Source organism: Protopterus annectens, chromosome 5.part1, assembly GCF_019279795.1.
Source record: "Protopterus annectens isolate FY-2018-M chromosome 5.part1, PAN1.0, whole genome shotgun sequence".
Taxonomy (NCBI): Eukaryota; Metazoa; Chordata; order Ceratodontiformes; family Protopteridae; genus Protopterus; species Protopterus annectens.
The window spans coordinates 531,581,588-531,604,402 of NC_056736.1; the positions used below are offsets into that span (position 1 = coordinate 531,581,588).

A 22,815-nucleotide genomic window follows, 5' to 3' on the forward strand; every position below is an offset into this window, starting at 1 on the left:
TCTGTTGAAGATCGTCCTTTATGAAGGAAGATGACCATTGCAGTCCTCCTTTCACATGGTACAAAGCATGTGTTAAGTAATGACTCCAGGGGTTCTGATAAGTCATATTTTACACTAGTCATGAAGCATCCAAGGATATTATGGGGGCCCATTCAGGCTGTGTTCTTGGCTTTAGTGAGTACAGCCAGTACATGCTCCCTAGTTATAGTTGGAGGGGTTGTGTTTGAGGGTATTTTGAGTGGATAGTTGGGGGTGAGTGGGGGTAAAGTCAGAAATTAATTGGTCCCCTAACAGGTTTGCTTATATCTCCAGGCTCATTGAATTTGGCACCATTAACCACCAGTTCAGTACATTGCTGTGTGCTGCCCTTGACATTTCTGACATAGCTGTAGAAGGCTTTATGGCTATCTTTCAACTGGGCAGCTATCTTAACCTCAAAGTTGTTTTTTCTTGACATAATTAACCCTCTTAGTTGCCTATTTACTTTCAGGAGAGAGTTTCTGTTTTTATTGGAATGACCCTTCCTGATTTTTGCCATAATTGTATTACTTTTGTTGTATATCTTGTTTAATGTGGAATACCACCAGGGTGGTTTATTTCTAGGGCTAATCCTAAGCTTCCTTTTGGTAGGTACAGCAGCCTCTATGCTGTCACTGACATGGTTGTACAGAGTTTCTGGCAGAAATTCAGCATAGGCTTCTGTGTTCATTAGGTTTGGAAGGGCATTGCATTTTGATAATCCATCACTTAATAAGACATAATTTGCCCTGGAATAGTTCCTAACTGTTAAAGGTTTTAATGGGATTACAGAAATGATTTTGATTTTGAAGGAGACAGTTTTATGATCACACCTTACCAGGGAGGATGAGACACGGGGGGGGGGGGTTGCAGTTTTCTCCCATATTTGTAAGCACAATGTCAAGTGTGTTGAAGACTATAGTGGGCCTATTCACTATTTGGTCAAGGGTGTCTGTATTTATGAAGTCCAGAAATCTCTGTGCCTGCAGATTTGAGGCTTTGTAGGATTCCCAGTCTATAGAGGGGTAAGTAAAGTCTCTCATGAGTAGGGTGTTAGGTTGGATGGCAAGTATCTCCAGTATGTCCAAGTATGCATTATGACCTTCTTGGGAAATGGAGGGTGACATATAACCAGCTAGAATATAGTATGGTATTTTGTCTATGGTGATCTGTATGTGGAGGAACTCCAGTGCATCATCCTATTTGACCACCCTAGAAGTATGCTTCTTACTGATGTACAGGTTGGTGTAATGGTTAAGGTGTTTACCTTAAAGGCACAAGTTGCAGGGTTTGATTCTCACATGTGGTAATTGGCTAGGCTTAAAATGTTCCACAAGGGCAGTTAACCTAGTACTAATCTATGAGTCTATGAATCTATATTGAGATACCTCCTCCTCCTTTAGCCCTTTTCTGTGCAGCTACTGGTCTAAAAGTGTGGAAGGCACCAAAACCCTGCACTGTTGGGGTACTCTCTGCCACCTTAAACCATGTGTCAGTAACTGCACAGATGTCTATATTATCGAGTGTGAGGAGGGCTTGGAGGGATTGTAGTTTTCATTTTTAGGCTCCTGGTATTCAGCAGCAACACCTTGAGGTTCAGTTGAGTTGATTTTGCTATGTCAGTAGGTTTGTAATCTGAAATTGCCTAAAAAAGGCACTATAGGGTAAATAAAGTTTTAGACAGTATTTGAAAGCCAAGAGGGGAGAGGTGCAGATCATCTTTGGCAAAGCAATGTGATCTGTAAACCGTGTCTTCCCAAGCTGACAAATATTGGATCCCCTTAGAATGACACCAGAAAGACAGCCAGATGTTGAAATTACTTATTTTTCTTTAACTCATATTGTGGCATCATCATTGGTGATGGTAATATTCTGCTCAGTGCTAGGCTCATACCAGCCTGAGGTACATATCTGAAAGCTCCTTATTGTCTCTATTCATATAGTCCAGGGAGGTATATTTCAGGTCTTTTACACCTACATGGAGTATGATGGAATAATACTGATACCTGTAGCATAATGACTTGAGTGCATATGGGATTTCATATGTTCTGGCTCCAGATAAGCTACTAACAGCTATCTTCTCCTCATTCAGCCTGGTTAGAGGGGCATCAGCATATCATACAATGGAGTCCCCTACAATGAGAGTCCTGGCAAGTGTGTTTGCTTACCTTAAGGGTTTAGTGTTTGGGGCACCACTGAGAGTGACAGTATGTCTGGTCTTAGGTGGTATTTTTTTTGAGCGCCTTTGGGGTTTCTGAGACATGGCTTTGACAACCGGTGATCTAGGCGACTTTGCTGTTTAGGAAGATTGCTTTTAAGTGCCTCAGCATATGTTAGTCTGTGTGTGTGTCATGTACTGTGTGAGGTGGGTGTTGTGTGTGTGGTTTTGACAACCTGTTGTGCATTTGTATACAAGAGTTTAGCCTCTAGTGTCATTGTATAAGTGCACCTCTCCCATACTGCGTCTGCCTTGTTAAGGATTAAATGGTTATCAGTAAACATGAGACAATTGGTACATTGTCTCAAGATGCTGATATCCACCAAGCTGACTGCAGAGAACTTAGGAAATTGCATATCCATACTGTCCAGTCACTTGATTTGTGAGATACAAGGTGGTGGTGTATTGGGGTTAGAAGGCTATTAAGAGTGCTTTATTGGAACATATTATGCGAAACAGTACTAAATACTAACTTTAATATTTGCACAGTACTGAATTCAACAAAATATGTAGGTATTGCACTTGACTCCCAACTAGGTGCTGTAAGCTTGTTGGCGCACAAGATGTCTGCGCTATAATGCTGCTTTACAGAGTACAGTTTTATGAACCATTCTTTCTAAGCATTTGCTGCTGTACACAGCACAACTAACCCACATATGCGAGTAAAATTTATAGCAGCACAGAAAAAAACAGAAAACTAACTAATGAGCCATCTGGCCAATGAATTGACTACATTATGAGTCTTGTGTATTTCTCAATTCAGATAGACCAGGCAAACAACAACTGCCGCAAGATGAATAAGCCCAGTCCTCCTAATGTAAAAACACAGTAGAAGAGTCCCACAAGTGCATTGCGACCATAAACCACTTAAACAACTAGCTGGAAATCCCTTGCTGAATGCAATTTCAAGACAGTCTTACAGCAGTAACAGTGACAGGAAGAGCAATTAAAAAAAAAGTAATAACACTGAAATGCACACAAAAGCAGGAAACAGTATCAATCACCCAAATAATTTGTGTGAGGTAGCAATCAAAGATGCTTAACTTTGCCTGGATGGCACTGGATACAAGTAGAACACTTCTTGAATGCAGGCTAGGATTCCAAGCTTTGCTGAGCTGCTGGAAAATGAGCAGGAGACAACATGTAGTAAAGGAGGTTTACTTGAAAGCAGTCGTGGTCTGCTGGGTGGTCATTCAGCATCATAGATCTGTGGAAAACAATGGGTGGGAAGAGTACATAAATAGATTATACAGCAGTTAATAGCAATGACATTGGGGAGGGAGGGACTTTATTTTATTTTATTTATTTACTTTACATTTCTTTACCGGGAATGTCTGACTGAGCAGAACCCATTTTCAGCAGAGGCCTGGGGAGAAAATCCCCAGCATAGTAACAATTCATAATACACAGATATAGTGAGATTTTATACAATAGTAAAGATATGACCGGAATAACATAAGTTCCAGTACTTGTATAATAGCTAATAATTGGATAGAATTGGCAGAGTTTTATATGGTTTTACAAAAATACATATGCTCCTTGTTTATTACAGTTAAAAATAAGAAACTAGAAAAGGCAGAGCTACACTGTAATCATTTTCTGTTTGATTATATTAAAGAAGTAAAGGTAAAAGTTAATGAGAAGAGAAAAAAGGTAAAAGTGAGGAGGATAAGAGGTCAGGAATAGGGAATTTAAGGGGGGAGAGGAGTTTTGATAGAGATAGTGAATAGAAAGCTTCTGGTTGGTTAAGTGAAGTAATGGATAGGTGTTAAGTTAGATTTCTGTGTACGAATGAGATAGGAAGAAGAATGTATGAGTGGGATAATAACGTAGTAGTATGATGACTTTGTGAGTAAGGAGGTAGGAGATTATTGCTGTTCAAAGTTTTATTTATTTTATTTTACATTTGTTGACCGGGATAATCCGACTGGATACATGTCCATTTTCAGTGGAGGCCTGGGAAGAAAAGCTCCACAATAATAATAATAATAATAATAATAATAATAATAATAATAATAATACACAGTAATATTCCAAGGGAGCAATAGATACAGTATATCAGATTGTTCACCACAGTAGGAGCACACAGACATATGCTAAATGTTAGAGTGAAAAAAAAAATACGAGATCATTTCACAAATTTAGAGCACATTGGGGAAACTACAGTATAGAGAAATGATCAACTCAGCAGGCATAACTGTACATTAAGATATGACACATCAGATGAGTGGAGTATCTGCTTGCTGATAGTCTACTAGCTAAAGAAAGACCAAAATGTTGGATTGAGTTAGTCAGGGTTTAGGCAAGGATAGAGCCGGTTAGCTCTTAAGTATTTTTGAGGCCTTTTTTAAATAGGGGAAGAGATAGCTCTTGGGTAAGGTTTGCAGGAAGAAGGTTCCAAATTTTACCCACTGAGTTAGCAAACAGGGAATCACCTGCTGTATAGGGTTCGGACTGATAGCTTGTTGGACGAACAAAGTGGCCTGATAACATTATGTGGGCTAATAATGCCCTTAAGGCCTGGGGTATTGTCCAGATGGTTGAGTATTTTGTGAGCTATTATGAGCTGGTTAAGCTTTAGGAGGGAAGGAAATTCCAGCTAATCAAGTTCAGTTGGGTTTTTGCAGTGGTGCACCCTGCATGGCATACCTGTGATGAATCTAGCTTATATGGTAGTAACAGGAAGATAGTTTGCTGAGGTTAGCTTTAAAGAGGTTTGTAAATACTGGTGAGGCATAAAGGAGAGTGGAGAGAAGATGGGTTCGTGCAATAGCAACCTTAGCAAAAGGGGTTAGGAAAGGTTTGGCCTTGTAGAGGGATCCTATTTTTAAGTTGCTGAACTTAATAGTGTGGTCTATATGTGCATCAAATTTGAGGATAGTATCTATTATTACTCCTAGGAGCTTAGTTTGGTTATCAGGGGAGATGATTGTACCATTGTTAGACTTAATAGTAAATAATGGATGAGTGGATCTAGAGGTGGGAGAGAAAAGCAGCAGCAGCAGCTTGGTTTTGTTGGGATGCAAGAGAAGTTGTCGATCAGTTAGCCAGTTTTCAATACTGTTAACGATATTCTGGGTTAGGGATAGCAAATTAGTTGGTGAAGTGGAAGAGCAAATCAACATGGAATCATCAGCATATTGGATAGTGTGTATTTGGGATAGTAGTATGAAGGTTATTTATGAAGATAGAGAAGAGGAGGGGACCTAGAATAGAGGCCTGAGGGACTCCTAAGGTGACCAGGAGATGTGATGACAGTTTGTCCTGCCATAGGACAGCCTGCTGTCTACCCCTAGTATTAAGTTAGCCTGGAGTATTACAAGAGCAGAGCCAAGAGTCTGATAAATATTTTGAACAGTTTTTTAAACTGAGCTATGTTGTTAGTGGTTCTAATAGAGTGAGGAAGTATAGTGATGGTTTTGGCTACATGGCACAAATATTGGGAATCCCCTGCAGTGTTTGTAGATTTGGTAACTTGTAATAATGATTTATTTGTTAAGCGAAGGATATGTTCATTGGAATAAGGTTGAATTATATTTAGGAGAGCAGGGGTTTTCTCGGGTTGATAGAGTAATTTAAGAGTCACGGTTAGCTGGTTGTAAGAAAAGAGTTGTAGGAGTTCTAGCCAGGAGAGTTTTTTTTAGAGAGAGGCAGTGGTGTGTCCTATGTGTAGAATCAGTGGCAAATTTTGCTATTTTTTATATCATGTTTCTAGTTTGTCTAGGTCTGTCTTTTTTAGGTTGGTAAGAATAGGTGAGACACAGAGGAGAGTTGACAGGAGGTAGGTTCTGGCAATGGCTATTCTAGAACTATCTGTTAAAAATTTATTGTTTCTGTATAGGGTTCCCATCTTTTTATGTATTTTCTTAATTGTTTGTGATATGTGTAAGCCAAATTTCAGTTTATTATCAATTAGAACACCTAGAAGTTTGGTTTGTGGATTAGGAGTAATTTTTGTATTGTCATTAGCAGTGATTTAGAAGGTGAGAAGAGGGTCTGTGGGTCTGTTGGGCTAAAAGATCATGATGTGGTTTTGTTGGGATTGAGTATGAGCTGTGAGTTAGACAACCATGATTTCATTTCAGTGAAAGATTTTTGTGTTTTATCTTGAAGCTGTTGGAATATAGATGCTGCACATATAAGTGTAGAGTCATCTGCGTATTGGGCTGGCAGTACTAAGGTCATTAGTAAAAATACTGAAAAGAAGAGGACCAAGAATAGAACAGTGTGGGACACCAAGTGTGGCTGGGAATTGGGGGGGGGGGAGAGGTCTTGTAGCCATTTTACTGCCTGCTTGTCAGCCTGTTAGATAACTTTGGAACCAGGAGCGGGCAGAGGGGCTGAGTTTTAAGTTTGTGAGCACAGTCACTAGCTTGCAATGAGAAACTATGTCAAAGACTTTGGAAGTCAGATTCTCATAAGGGGTGAAGGCAAGAGCCTTATAAAAAAAAACAATAACAAGGTTGGGAAAGTTGGAGAAAGGCAGGCTAGGGAAGGCATACAGGTAAATAAAGGCAATATTGGAACTTTTTCAGAAACTTTAGCTTAATGTGTTAGTGGGGGATGGGGCAGACACAGAATGCAACTTTAAGCAGGTAGAAAATAAACAGAATACAAAAGCACTGCAGCACAAACTGCAATTCTCTCACTATTGACCTTCAACTACAGTCTAAGGCACCAGACTATGCAGAAATTTACCAGTAACGTTGTTTTTGGAAAAAAATCAGTAAAAAATTATACAGCTCTGCCACAGCTCTGAATTAAACTACAAGACTATGGGCCAGCAGGATTTATAATACAAGTGGATAGCTTTTAGAAGTAATTTTGCTTGTGGAAATAGAAATGCATAATAGCACAAAGACTCAATCTTCCCACAACTGTTAAAAATATAAGACTAAGGTTCCACAACAAACTTAAAAATGCAAACAGATGGAACAGCGTAGAAAAGTAGAAAGCAAAGTAGTATTACCACACAGGTCACTGTGTGCGACTCAAATATTTAAGTAGAATTGAAATCATTAAAATAATTTAATTCTCTTTCTTTCTTTTTTGAAAGCTAGTTACTCACAGTTCCACACCTCTTCAAGTCTTGAATAAAATTATTGGTCAGTTTGAGGCAAAGCACCCTGACTTAGACTAACGTTGAGCTATTTACTGGCTCTTATGGATCTGTCTGTTCTTTTAAAGTAGCGGGTGATTAGAAATCCATCAAGGGATATTACGTCACTTCACTCACTTTGTTGTATTACACTATAGAAAAAGAAGTTATGTACCTACCATAATGTTCCATGTTAGTTGTCCTTCATCTCACCTTCCTTCTTGCCAGATGGTTTCGGAGCCGATCCTCGACTCTGACTCAGCCACTTTCTATAGCTCAAGAGCTCTTTACTGGCTCAAGGCTACCCCTTATCCCAGAATGCCCAGCGTCAGCTACCCAGATCTCATTTGAGATAGCTCACACTAGATATAATCATAGAAGTTAATCCATTATTATTAAACCTGGATATACAGTAAATTGTCATGGTTTGCTTGGGAAGCAACTAAGAACAAAACAAGTTAGCTAGTGAAACCATTGAAAAACTCCTCTCAATCCTCGAGGAAGGGGGAAGGAGGGAGGGATGCAAGAAGGAAGGCGAGATGAAGGACAACTAACATGGAATGTTATGGTAGGTACATAATTTCTTTATGCTAAGTTGTCCATTCTTGCTGGATGGGACAGCGTCCCTAGCACCTCAATCCTGGGTGGCTCATTGGAACAGACTCTTCAGAACCGTGGAACCAAAAGAAGCCCTGCCCCAGGAGACCACATCTACTTTGTAATGAGAAATAAATGTATGAGGATCTGCCCAAGTAGCTGCTGCACAAATTGAATCTATGGGCAATCTAGATCGAAAAGCTACCGAAGTAGCTAATGACCTGGTTGAATTACCTTTAGGTCTTGCTGGAAGATCTTTTTGTCGCAAATGGTAAGTATAGGCAATGGTGTCTGATGACCATTTTGATAAGGTTACTTTAGAAACTGGAAGGCCTTGTTTGTTGTTATTAAATGAAATGAACAATTGATCTGATTTTCTCAGCTCCTTAGTTCTACGGAGATAGAAACGTAGTTGTCTATGCACATCCAATTGATGTAGTCTGTATTCTGCCTTGTTGGAATGATTAGGGAAAAAGACAGGAAGTTCAATGGATTGATTCAAATTGTGTTCTGAGCAAACTTTAGGTAGGAAAGATGGGTTGGTTCTCAGAGAAACTCTGTCTTTGTGAAAAACCAGGAATGTAGGGCAAACACAGAGGGCATGGAATTCTGAAACACATCTGGCAGAATTAATAGCAACTAGGAAGAGAGTTTTCCAAGTGAGAAATTTCAAAGAACATGATGCTGCTGGTTCAAAGGGTGTCAGTATCAAGGAGGCCAGAACCAAACTGAGATCCCAAGGTGGAAGAGGCTCTCTCACTGGGGGTCTGAGTAGAGATGTACCTCTCATGAAGGCCTTACAGTTTGTGAGACATTATGCTTGAGTTAAAACCTCCGATGTGAAAATTTGAAATGGCAGCTAGTTGTACTCTGATGGTAGCAGCAGCTGCACCAGATTGAAACAGTTCTGATACGAAATCCCAAATTTTGTGCACTGGAGCTGTAAAAGGATCTAAATTCCTGGATTCTGCCCAGTAAGAGAATCTTTTCCATTTGCTAGCATAAACTTTCCTTGTAGTTGTCTTATGGGAAGAAACAATAATATCACGCACTGCTGGGGAACTATTGGGGAGCCTGGCTAAGATTGGAAGTGGAGCAACAAAGCTGTGAGCTTGAGAGATTGGCGGGATTGGTGTAACCCGCCTGATTAATGAATCAAGAGGTCTGGCACTGGGTCCAGAACCCAAGGCTGGGATGAAGGAACGGAAACCAAATCGTTCGAGGCCAACAGGGTGCAATGAGGATCATCTTGCAACCCAATGATTTTGCTTTCTGAATGACTTTTGGAATTGGGGGAAGGGGGAAATGCATAAAGGAGTCCTTGAAGTCAATCATGGACTACAGTGTCCCTGGGTGTCTGACCTGGAAGAGGAACAAGGGAGAAGTAGCTGCTGCATTTGTTGTTGAGGGGAGAGGCAAAGAGATTGCAGCAAGGCTGGCCCCATTTGCGGAAAATAAGATCCACATTTTCCTGTTTCAGAGACCACTCGTGCGGCATGAGGATAGCCCTGCTGAGCCTGTCCGCTATTACGTTGGATTTCCCAGGGATATGTGTTACTGTCAGAAAATGTTGGGAGGAAATCACCCATTGCCACAGTCTGAGGGCCTCTCGGCACAAGGGGTAAGACCTGGTTCCTCCCTGTTTGTTGATGTACCAAACGACTGACATGTTGTCCATCTTTATTTCAATAGTCCCAGCAGGGAGAGAGTCTTGAAGAGCTTACAACGCTAGGAGAAGTATCCATGGTCACTGTGGCAACCAGATGGGATTCCATGAAATGTCTGCCCTGAGTCATCAGTGGGGAGACCATCCACCAGGAAAGGTGTCTTTTGCAAGATTACGTAATTAGCATCATGTGAGACATGGGTAATTCCTGGAAGGACCATTGTGTGAAAAGAAGCCACTGAAGGATTCTCATGTGAAAGCATGCTAAGGGAACTAGAAGAATGGCTGCTGCCATGGACCCTAGAGCTTGAAGGACATATTTGACTTGAATTATTTTGCTCCTCGGGAGAAGTGACACCTGTTGTCGAATAATGGAAACTCTTTCTTCAGGCAATTTTACAATCATTTTCCTTGTGTCTAGCTCTGCTCCTATGTATGTAATAGATTGACAGGGCATCAAGGCAGATTTTTTGAAGTTTATTGTGATGCCTAGTTTGAGCACAGGATGTGATAGTGTAATCTTGTGCCTCTATAAGTTGTTGCCTGGTGGTAGCAGTGAGGAGCCAGTCATCTAGATAAGGAAACACCTGGAATCCTAGACGTCTCAGGTGAGCTGTAACTACTGCCATGCATTTGGTGAACACCCTGGGGGCTGTGGTGAGACCATAGAAATCTCCTGGACCATCTGTCCATTTATATATGATAGTACGCATCCTGCAGATCTATGGAACACATCCAGTTGTCCTGACCCAGAAAGGGGAGAATGGACTGCAGTGTTACTATTCGGAATTTTTCTTTTTGTACAGATTTGTTTAATCTGCTGAGATCCAGAATTGGTCTCCAGTCCCCTGTCTTTTTGGGCACTAAAAAGAATCTTGAGTAAGTTCCGAATCCTACTTGGTCTGCGGGGACTTCCTGGATGGCTCTTTTTTTTAGCAGTCTTGAAACTTCTGTGACTGCCTGATCCCATAGATTGGGTGGAACATCTGGGATGGATTTTTTTGAAACAAGAGGGGGTTGATGGAAGGGAATTTTGTAACCTCCGGATATAATGGATAGTACCCATTTGTCTTTTGTAATATTTTGCCAGGCGATTGGGTACAATGAAAGTCTTCCCCCGACTGCCTCCAGAGTTGAGCAGTCGGGCATCCCTTCAGGGATGTTGATAGGGTTTGGAAGATAACATATCTCTTGTCACCCTGATTTTGCGGACCCCCCTCTGTCACGAGGGTGGCATCTGCCATTGTTATTGTTTCCTCCTCTACCCTGGGGGAAAAATCACCATGTGCATCAGGCAAGGGTCCCTGGGATTTTCAAAACCACATCTTTCCATCCTTCTGACCCTTTGGGTATGGTCTGGTAGGAATGGAAAAATGGACTCCCACATCAGAGAGCGTCTTGCCTTCCTGCTGGCACCTGGTAAGCGTGTCTTTCACATGAGTCCCAAAGAGAGAAGAGCCATCATTGGGGGTATTGGTGAAGGATGCTCTGAAAGTTTCTGCAAACTGACACAGCCGCAGCCAAGAATGTCTCCTAAGAGCCACTCCTGTTCCTGCAGCTCTGCTCGCTCCATCAGCTGCGTATGAAATAAGCCTCATGGAGGAGTTGACTACTGAATTTAAAGTAGTCAGCTGGGTAGCTACCTTGGCTGAAGCTCCCTCAGCTGTGGGATCTTGTAGGGTATCTCCAAGCTCTTTTAGGAGATCCCTCTGAAGTCTAGTAAAATGGGAAAGATAGTTCAGGGACCTAAGGGAGAAGGTTGCTGATGAAAACATTCACTTCCCATATCTGTCCATCGTACGAGACTCTTTATTCAGTGGATGGACAAATGAGGAGGTTTCAGCTAACTCTCTCTTTGTAGCTGCTGCTACCACCATGGCATAAACTGGGATACCTTTAGTCAGGAATTGTTTGTCTTTGGGAGCTGTGATAAATTTAAGTCTCTGCAGGACAGGTTCCCTGGAATCTGGAGCTGACCAAGCCTTTCGAGACACTACGGACATGAGTGGATCAAAAGGCAGAGACACCCAGAAGGTGGAAGGTCAGGAACCAAATCCGTCCAGGTATACAGACTCATCCTCGGAGGGGGTTAGGGAGGTCCAGCTACACCTCTGCCTAAGCATCTTGAGGATGTCCAAAAAGGAAACCTCTTCTGAGGGGGATCTTGGGGACCCCTCCGATTCATCCAGGTCTGTAATCTGAGGTGACAGACTCAGGGGAAATCTTAGTTCCTCTTGCACTTTTTCTTACTCAGAATGCTCTGGGGAGGTTTGGGAAGAAGAGGGTTCACCCAATGGGGTGTCCTGGGGCACAGGTTCCCTACACTTTGGAGCTGGTGGAGGAGCAGAGGTTGGCACAGGCACTGAAGGGGATGGAGCTGATGGGACCAATAGAGGAGCCGTCTGTGGGGACAGCACTCTCCGCATGACCTCAAAAGCGTCATGGTCTCAACACAAAGAGGGCTCCGGCTCCAAAGAGACAGGAATCCCACTCTGTGCCGAGGGTGATGGCTCCGAGGCCGATGTCAGAGCCAAGCTCAACCAAGCCGATGCTCCGAGAGGAAGAGTGGGGTCGGACAAGGGTCCAATGCCACTTTCCCCCTTCAGAGCTGACAAGAGAGCTTTTGCGCCCAGATACCTCGATGGAAGGAAGAACCGAGGTAAATGGAGCCAACATCGGAGCCGAAGAGGCTTTCATTGGAGCCGAAGGAACCACTATCGGAACGTCCATGGACTCCGGCTCTGAACTAAGCATAGTCTGAGGAGGAATCAATATCAAAGTGGATGGAGCCGAGGTCTGTTGAGGCAGGCTCAAAAGCAATTTTGCAAGGGCCTGTGACTTCAGCAACCTACTGACCACTCTTTACATGTCCTGATCCAATAACCTTGAGGATTGAGAGGAGTGGGAAGATGAACGATGACTGACTGTGCTCTGAAGTAAGGTTGATTGTGGCGCCGAGTGAATCCGCTCCAATGAAGGAGACCTAGCTCGTTTGTGGCTCCAAGATGGCTCCAAGGTAACAGTTGGAGCCAATGGAAGAGTAGTCTTGTCTGTGCTAGAGGGCACCAACACACTTGGTCTGTCAAACTCACAGGTCGGTTACAAACATGGAGCCAACGGCTTGACTGACTTCAAAGATTTCACTGGCTGAGATGCTTTAGCTGGAGAATCCTGTTTCAACAATCCATGGAGGATCAGCTTGTTTTTCCACTCCTGCAGGACCCTTGGACTAAAGGCATGACAAATAGAGCAAGAGTCCTGCAGGTGCAAAGCTCCCAAGCAGTGCACACAACTAGTGTGCCCATCTGTCAGAGACATCTTCTGACAGCATGAGTCACACTTTTTAAACCCTGAGGTTTTAACTTCCTTGGACATTTTGAGAAAAAATGAAGGAAGTACCACAAAAAGACACACTACAATAATAAAAAATTATATTGATAAAAACCTTAAAGGAGAGCCTCTACCTTAAACGGCTGTCCTTGGGGGGGAGAACTCTCTAACTTAAACGAGTTCAGGGAACAACAGAAGGCCTAGCGACTAAGGGGCGACGGCCAACACAGCACAAAAACACAACAAAGGACAGGATAAGAGGTTTACGACTAAATAAACTTACAAACTACTATAAACGGAGAAAAAAATACAAACTTTTCAAGTAAATTATTTAGCTTTAAACAGAGAAACAAGTTATACTAAGCCTGAGCCAGTATTGACGCAACCTCGTAGTTAAAGCGGCAAACGAGATCTGGGTACCTGATGCTGGGCATTCTGGGATAAGGGTAGCTTCGAGCTAATAAAGAGCTCTCCAGCTATAGAAAGTGGCCAAGTCGGAGCCAAGGATCGGCTCAGAACCCATCCAGCAAGAACGAAGGTGAGATTGGACAACTTAACATTCATATTTAAGCATGCACCTTGCTGAACATTTTTGCATATCAAATAATAACCCAAGTATGTAGCCTTTGACATATTTGAATAGCCTGCTTGTTCGTATGTAAGGCTAGTTAAGTGTCACTGCTTTTGTGTGGTTTTAAATTATGTTTCCTATAATGTTTATTTGCTTCTTAGAATGTGAGATTTTTAAATAGAGTGTATACTTTTTATTTAATTTGTTTGTGTATCATTCCATAGAACAAATTTTTAAGTGAATATGATGTCTTTACATAGCATAAAATGAACATCTGCTTTGTTGTTTACTGAGGTCAGTATGAACTGACCACTCCTAGGCCGTTAAGTTCTCTACAAGTATATCACAACACTTTGGAAAGGGCCTGTCTGGATACTGAAGCTCAGGTTCATGTACTGACTGCATTACAGATTTTTTAAAATTTCTGTACAGAATCAGACCTTGTGGCAGAGGAGAAATTGCTGAACGATCATTCACCAGAATCCAGACTTCGCAGAAGAAGACAGAATTGGAATGAGAACTTAACAGACCATGGCCAGCGTTCCTGTCTGAAACGTAGTACTAATAATCTGAATCAAAAAGAGGCAGATGGTACCGCAGGTAATTAAGAATTCTGCTGCTTATTTGCAATTAAAATAAAACCGAAGATGGTTTTCTTTAAAGTTGGGATTGTGATTACAGTATATTGTTTTTACAAAAGAAAGGCATATGCAGTGAGTGATAGGAGCAGTAAATGACAATGCTGTCAAGCCCGAGGAAGTGCAAGTAGAAAGCTTGCATTAACATCAGTGACACAAGTATACCAGGCTGAATGTTTGGGGATCCAGTCATACAAAAAAAAAAAAAGACAACAAATAATCTTATTTTCTATTAAAATATTTATTTATTTATTGATTGATTGATTGACATTTGTTAACCGGCTTAGTCCAGCTGAGCCAGGGGCCCATTTTCAATGGAGACCTGGGGAGAAACGCTCCAGAAATAATACAAGCAATTATGATATTTACAAAATATTAAAGTAGGGTCACAGAAATATAGTACAAGTCAAAATTTGTGCACAGCAGTGCAATGCATAGGTAAAATAACAGTTAAGTACAATTTCAAAAATTTGAGAACAACAGTATATAGCATAGGTCTAATAATTAAAAGGTTTAGACAGTATTACACAAAGGAGTACAGTATGAATACAGTTTGCTAGAGCAAGTACAGGGAGGACAAAGAGTTGATAGGGAAGAGCAGATATGATGAGAAGAGACGAGACTAGTTCAAGTGGGGGTTTAAAATGTTATCCCTGCAGCTTGTTTTGTGTTTGGCCCACTAATTTCCATGTGATACATATGCTACATGTGTTTGTATATCTTGCTAGCCCCTATTTGGTCCCTACCTGAGGATTCCTTCCTTCTCAGAAGACCACATCTTAACTATCATCACGTTGTTGTTCTCATTAATTTCACATTTTCACTCCTGTTATTCATCAAACATCCTCATTCATTTATTCTAGGCATCCGTCCATCCATCTTCTGAACTGCTTCTCAAGCAAGCTGTGCAGATAGACCATCTTTCCCTCTTGCCAGTAGCAGTCTTTAACTCATCCTGTAAAGTCTCTAAATGTTCCCAAACAAGCTAAGGGATCTAATTCCTCCAACATGTCCTGGGTCTGCCCCAGGACCTCTTCTTAATATGCCTAGTATATCTCCCATGGAAAGCATCTGGTGCATACTTACAAGTTGTCCAAATCACCTCAGCTGCCTACTGTTAACACAGAAAAATAGTAGTTGTAATCCAGGATCTTCCAGGGTTGCCATTCTCCTCCTCACAGAGATGGTGATCTGACTACCCTGCAGAAGGAGCTTTGTGTGTGTTACTAGTATCTACAATCTCTTCCTCTAGATCACTAGCCAAAGCTTATGACTGCAAGTGAGCATCTTGGGAGGGTGCTTAATGGTTAAGGTGTTTGCCTTACAAACACAAGGTGCAGGGTTTGAGTCTCACAAGGGATAATTGGCTAGGCTTAAAATGACTCGCAAGGGCAGTTAGCCTAGTACTAATCTATGAACCTATGAACCTATAAGGAGAAAGACTAACCAGTAAACTTAGAGCTTCTCCAGTACAGTGCGGTACAGGTACTGCTTCACAGATCATGTGGTCAGTCTATTTATCCCTTCTGCTTTCATTCATGCATAAAACCCTAAGATACTTAAACTTTTGCATGTGATATACCAGCTCCTTCCTCACCTTCAAAGTGAATTCCACTCTTTCTTTAAGAACCATGACTTCTTGCTTTGAGGTGCTGATTTTCATCCCATATGCTATACACTCAACGGTGAATTGTTTCAGTGCATGCTGGGAATCCCATTTATAAGTGGTTAAGAGGACATCATTGTCTGCAAACAACAAAGATGGCTACATTCATGTCCCCAGACTGGATACTCTCCAGACTTTGACTGCACTTTTTAGATCGTCTGCATAAAAATTAAAAACAGGAGGCCAGAAAAGATGTATTTTGGTGAACTGGTGTGCCCACCATGAACGTAATGGACTTAAAACAAAGAATGCAAACACAGCTGTCTGTGTCCTCAAATACAGGAACTAAATAGTTTGCAACATTTGGCCTGCGACCTCAAACAGTTGTAGAACCTCCAGCAAGACATTCCAGAAGGTACAGTCATATGCCTTTTTCATGTTCACAAAGCACATGTTGGCAGTGTTGGCTACAACCCATTTAGTGTCTGTACAAGGAGAAAGAGCTGATCCACTGTTCTACAGTCAAAAGGGAATACACATTGACATAACATTTTAAATAAGGCTTCTTTCTTTATTATGACATCTTCCTTCACTGATGGTGTCTACTACTGGGTACTTTGGTCACAGCTGTTTGACACAATTTCAGCCATTTATTTATTTCACTACTTTATTTATTAGCCTAATAGGGAGCCTGATCTTAAGAGTCCATTTTAGCCATAACCCATTTCATGTACATGTAATAAATAAAGATCCTTGGGTGATTTTTTTGTGTGTGTATGTCTGTATTTATTTACATCATGCATGGAGACACACACACACACACACACACACACACACACACACACACACACACACACATAAAGCAAAGTATGGCTATCAGGATATGTGCATTTTGGTGCTTGCCAACCTGAAAATTAAGCCCCTTCCATGGCTCGTGGTTCATTTTTCTTTCTACTTTAGAGTCATCTCAATAAAAACATCATATTTTCAAGGCATGTGATAAATCCAGGATCTGGCTACTGACAAGCCATTGTCCTCAGCTGGTTAGTATTTTTTTTGGGTGGGCATATGCTCTTTCACTCTTCATGATTGAGCTCAGTGTCAAATGCTGACGAGAGGTCATGAGGAGGCCACTTAGTTGCATAGTTAATGGCAGTATTAGTGCTGAAAGCCTGAGTATCAGGGATACTGAAGGTCATGAGATGTACAGCGGACCCACGCGTGGACACACACATACATGCACAAGCACCTGTGCATGCACACACACACATGCACGTACATATGCACTCAGGCATATGCGTATACACACACACACACTTGATCAAAGGAGACTGGAAGCAGGACTTGTATAAAAATCACAGGTTTACTGTAACATATAAAAAGAAAACTTAAATCACAATCCACTTGACTTTGCAGATCCAAACAAAATACTGGGTACCTTAGATTGTTTTTATTCAAGACTCACAGTACACACAGCCCCACTGTGATGCAGTCAATTTTAAGACAAAGGTGCAAGGCTGCAGGATCAGGTATACTACAGAGGTTAGCCTTGACTGGGTTCTCTCACTTTGGCTTCCAGGGTCTTTCACATGATCTTACAGGTGTAGAACTAACTTCTTGGTTGTTTGCTTTCAGGCAATCTCCTTATATAAAACCTTGACTGTCTGTTAAAATCTTGTTACCTGCTGTGACAGTATTCTCCATGCCCTACATTGTTGCATCTTTTGACACTTTACCCATTTTTTACACATTTTCCAGTCAATGTTACTATGTATCACATGCACATGAACACACACACACACACACACACACACACACACACACACACACTACCTCTTAAGATGCATAAACCCACGAGTGCATTTAATCATATTATACTAAATCACTTTCATGCATTTATAATCACTGGGCATTAAAATATGCATTTTTGTAAGTGAGCAGACATAAATATTTATCTATATTTATCTATATCTATTTCTGTCTGTATATAGATATATATATGTGTGTGTGTGTGTGTGTGTGTGTGTGTGTGTGTGTGTGCATTATATATAGGGAGATAGAGAAATAGACATATAGCTATTGATGCATGGTTGCACTAATCTCCATTAAATGTGCTTTTCATCCACAGATCTGGGTATAAATAATGGACATCACCACTTGCCTTTAGGCTGAAGTACAAAGGTCCTGTTTATACAGTACAGAAGTTTCAGTTCAGAGACACATTTGCCACAATGAGGACAGACCTTATTACTGACTAATTCAGATGTCTCCGAATCAACATTAACTACCACATCTGATTCCTCTAGTTATCATGCAGTGTGTTATATGCCCTACTAATGATCCCTTTTTAATGGCAGCTTCTGTTCTAGGTTCAACAAAAAACTCTGTCAGTGCTGGCCTTTCACTTAAGATCCACCTGTTCCTTTCCTCTTGCCTGTGCTCTGATATCAATCCTTGACTGGGAAGGCAGTCTCTAGCCTGCAGTCCAAATGTATTCTTGGCCTCTTCCCATTCCATTACCTTTCCCTCTCTACATAATTGCTCCCAATACCTTGGTTCCTTTGCCAGTTTTCTCCAGTAAATTCTAGCTCCCTCTTGCCTATTATCTGTATCCTTAATTGCAGTCATCCTTATCGGCAGAATCGCCTTTCCCATTTTCTTAGTTCTAAGAATACTTTCTGATATTTTATGACTACAATATTCTGTATGGTTATTGTTATTCTAGGAAGCAATGTGGTGCACGTATGGCAACTGCTCAGCTGTGAAATCGACAATCAAGAACAAAAGAATAGCCAGCAGAAATAGTGGAGTACAGCAAAAGCTTTAATAAAACAAATAATCAGGTAGAGGGTAAGCCCAACTACCTATCTCAGACCGGTTTCAGCTACAATAGCCTTCTTCAGTGAAAATAGTAAAGCACATAATGTCCATTCAAATGCATATATTTATATGTAATGACATAAAGGCAGTTCATTGGTAAATTAGAATTGGTCATTAAGACCAGGTGGGAATAAAGCCCCTAATTTAATGATCCATTTGTGTTCCTTGAAATTAAGTAAATCATGCCAACCTGATTTATCTCTACATTTACCTACAATACTGTTAATAACAGTAAAATAAAAAGAAGCAGAATTATGTTTACAAACATGTTTAAACAAGGCATTATCGGGACGCTTGTTCCTGATGTCACTAAGATGCTCCCCAATCCTAAGGCAAAAGGCCTGGAGGTCTGTCCCACATAGAATGAGGAACATGTACAAGTGGCTAGATAAATAACCCACTCTGTACTACAACTGGCCCAAAAATTGATATTGAAAATTTCAGATGTATTGCGACTGCTAAATTCCCTCGTATGTTGAACTTTATTACAATGAGAACAGTGGCCACATGGTATGCAACCCAACACTGTGTTACGTGCATACATTAATGTGGCAGGTTGATCTTTTATACTGAAATTCAAGTCCTGGGCCTCGTTTGGACATCGAGGAAATTTAAAGATAGAATTTATAATCATGTTTATGATATCAGACGAATGAATCAACAGAATGCACTAGCCACGCATATTGCAATTTATGCAAGTCATTGTTTTAAATTTAGAGTGCTACAATTAGTAACCAAGAATAAGAGAGGTGGTAACAATAGGAATTATTTGAGTCAGTGGAGTTATGCTGGATATTCAAGTTATGAGCACATGTACATCCTGGTCTCAATCAATTTATTAGTATTAAACCCATACTTGCAGCTTGCAGACATAAATAGATGAATAAAAATAATAATGTTCGATTAATGCATACATTATTATGGTTGTACAGGTTTATATATATTTTATTTATAGATATTATGTAGTATATATTTTATTTTATTTATTTTTAAGAATTTATATATAATTTTATATATTTATTATAATTTGTAGATAAATTAAAAGGTGGATTGATATATTTATGAATAGTCATTAGTATTAATAATTGTCTTATGTTTGATATTTTATATTTTTGATTTAGGTTGGTTTATGTTCTATGTATATATCTATTCATCTGGGTTATATATGAGTTATATATAATCCCCACATGCTATATGTTATACACTTATTGAATGGGAAGAATACTATAAGTATTTATTTCTATACATATTTTTATATTTTTATATCTTTAAAGGTTCTGCTAGAAACAGTCATATAATGATTAGTTAGACATGTGTATATATATATATATATATATATATATATATATATATATATATATATATATAGATAGATATATATATATATGTTTCAGATATAGATATATATATATATATATATATATATATATATATATATATATGTTTCAGATAGTTTTATTAGCTTTATTTAGTGAAGCTAATTGAGACTTGTATTGATGTGATGAAACAGTGATTACCTAATGGGTGTTTAATAATGCTATAAGGTTTGTTTAATTTCATTTAATTAAGTTAGAGTGGAGTGTATATATAGTAAGAAGTTGGAATTGTTTGATGAAATCTGAAGAAGCGTGCTCTGGTAGCACATGAAAGCGCTCATTTGTTATATGGAATAAACTTTGTTACATGTTTTATTTCATGGTGGTCCTACCCTGTTTTTTCTTCATTTTATTTGTAATAAATAGTCAGCTTCTTATTGAAGACCTTACCACATCCAAAGAAAATGCATCTGGCCACTGGCCAGTGTTGGATAAAGATTATCTTTGGGCTGTTTTCAAATCAGAGGACCCTTGCACACAAAACAAGAAACATACATGCGTTCTTTGATGCACCTTCCTGACTTTATTAAATTATATTCCTTGTATAATACATCACAAACTTGTTAGACTTAAGTTAGAGCACATTTTAAATTTGAAATACAGCAGCACGCTATTAAACAAATCAGTATCCAAAACAGCAAAAAAATGATGGCAGCACCAGGAAATGACGTTCAAGATTTAATCCACAAGTTCAAGACAATATTTCAAGTAAAATACAAGCCAAAAGTAAGCGCTTTCGTCTCCTGCAATGGCAACTTCTTCAGACTAATGGCTTACACTTAAACAAAACCTTTTTAAATACTAAAATAGCAGTCAATTAAACTTAATTGACAATTAATCATTAAAAGCTGAATTAGCAGTTTTAAAACAACAGTCAGCCTAATGCTGACAATACCTCTAACTAAAATCCCTAATGCTTCAGTCCCTTCCTTTTTAAATACATAATAAATTCTTATCCGTTATTAAGTCCTGGGGGAAAACATGCATTTAATCTAACCTGCCAGCAGTATTCCAATCACCCTAATTCTTCTTCTACATTAATACTTTTAACATTAGGATGCACTGAATCTATTACCAAACACTTAAAATTAATTTTACATCTATTTTCCACAAAATGCTTACCCATAGCATTTTTTACATCACCCTTACCAATAGCATAGTGGTGTTCATAGATACTCCTATACAATTCTCTTTTTGTTTTGCCTACATAAAAGGAGCTACATTCTACACATATTAATACATAAACAACATTTTTAGATCTACATGTGAATCTACCTGGGACTTCTACTAAAGTTTTCCCAAGTGTAATTTTGTGAATTTTGATGTATAAATATTGACAATAATTACAATTGAAGCACTTTACCATTCCTTTCTTTTCTTCCACAGCCTTATTTTTATTTAACTTCTTTTGAAAAAAGTCTTTAACATTTTTTGCTCTTTTTTGTACAAATTTCGGTTCATCTCCTAATTTCTTTATAATTTCACTATTTCCTTTTAATATTCCCCAATTCCTTCTAACTATACTTTTAATAGTATTAGAATCAGTACTATTTTGTAATGCTAAAGCTGTGGTAAAATCTACAGAGATTTTCTCCTTTGGTTTATCTACAATTATATTGTTCCTTTTCATAATTTCTTCTGCCATCACCTTATCTACCATTTCTTGGGGGTAACCTCTACTTAACATTCTCTTGCAAAAATTGTCAGCCTCAACATGAAAGATTTCATCATCTTTCATCAAATTACTAATTCTATTTATCTGACCTCTGACAATGTTCCACTTGGTCTTTTTTGGATGTAAACTTGAATAGTGTAAATACATGTTGTTTTGAAATTCTTTTTTATAAATTTTAGAAACTAATTTGCCATCAGATTTATAGATCATAAGATCTAAAATATTAATTCTTTCTGTATTAAAGTTATGCGTAAACTTAATATAGGAACAGACATTGTTGATATATTTCAAAAATGTATTTAGTTCGTCGACAGTGCCATCCCATATTATCAGAACATCGTCGATAAATCTCAACATTTTGATAATATTTTTTGTAAAAACACTTTCAAAAATGTTGGCTGACTCCCATCCCTGCATAAAAATGTTAGCATAACTAGGGGCTAACGCAGCACCCATAGCAACCCCATTTGTTTGCACAAATAGTTGATCATAAAATTCTAAGTAATTGTAGCTAAAAACCAAATCTATCATCTCCATTAACAGTCCCACTGTATTAGTAGAAAATTCTCTCGATTTCAGTAGCTCCATTCTAACCATCTCCATACCTTCTTTGTTTGGTATCATTGTATATAAAGAATTAATGTCTAATTTAGTCATATATCAGAGTCAGAGACCTTAATATTATTAAGTTTATTCATACAATCATAGCTATCTTTTATATATGGGATGCTCTTTGGTACCACTTTTTGTAGATGTTTATGTACTAAAATAGACATTCCCTCTGTCTTACTATTTCTGCTGGCTACTATTGGTCTTAAAGGAGGAGAATCGATATTTTTATGGATTTTAGGCATTCCAAAAATCCTACTAATCTTGGGATTATTATTAATTATGTTTCTTTTCATTTTCTCATTGACTCTTCCAGCATAGAACCACTCATCTATGCAAGATTCTATTAATAAGAATCCTTTCTTTATTTCTATTAGATTAACTGGTTTATAAAAATTACAGTCAGATAACATTTCTTTCATTTTTGTTTCCTAATCATCCCTATCCAACAAAACCATTAAACCTCCTTTGTCAGCCTTAAAAATAAGTATGTTTTCATCTTTAACTAAGGCATCAAAACATCCTTTCTCTTT

The 22,815-nt window shown here is 39.2% G+C and overlaps 1 protein-coding gene across 2 annotated transcripts in view; it reads left to right on the plus strand.

Annotated features, from left to right (window-relative positions):
* Nucleotides 1-22,815, plus strand: part of GRAMD1C (GRAM domain containing 1C) — a 961,713-nt gene that overhangs the window by 766,822 nt on the left and 172,076 nt on the right. For both annotated transcript variants that reach the window (XM_044073151.1, XM_044073150.1), the window contains one exon: nucleotides 13,931-14,098. In XM_044073151.1, coding sequence (XP_043929086.1) covers nucleotides 13,931-14,098 — 168 coding nt within the window. The remainder of the gene's footprint in view (nucleotides 1-13,930; nucleotides 14,099-22,815) is intronic.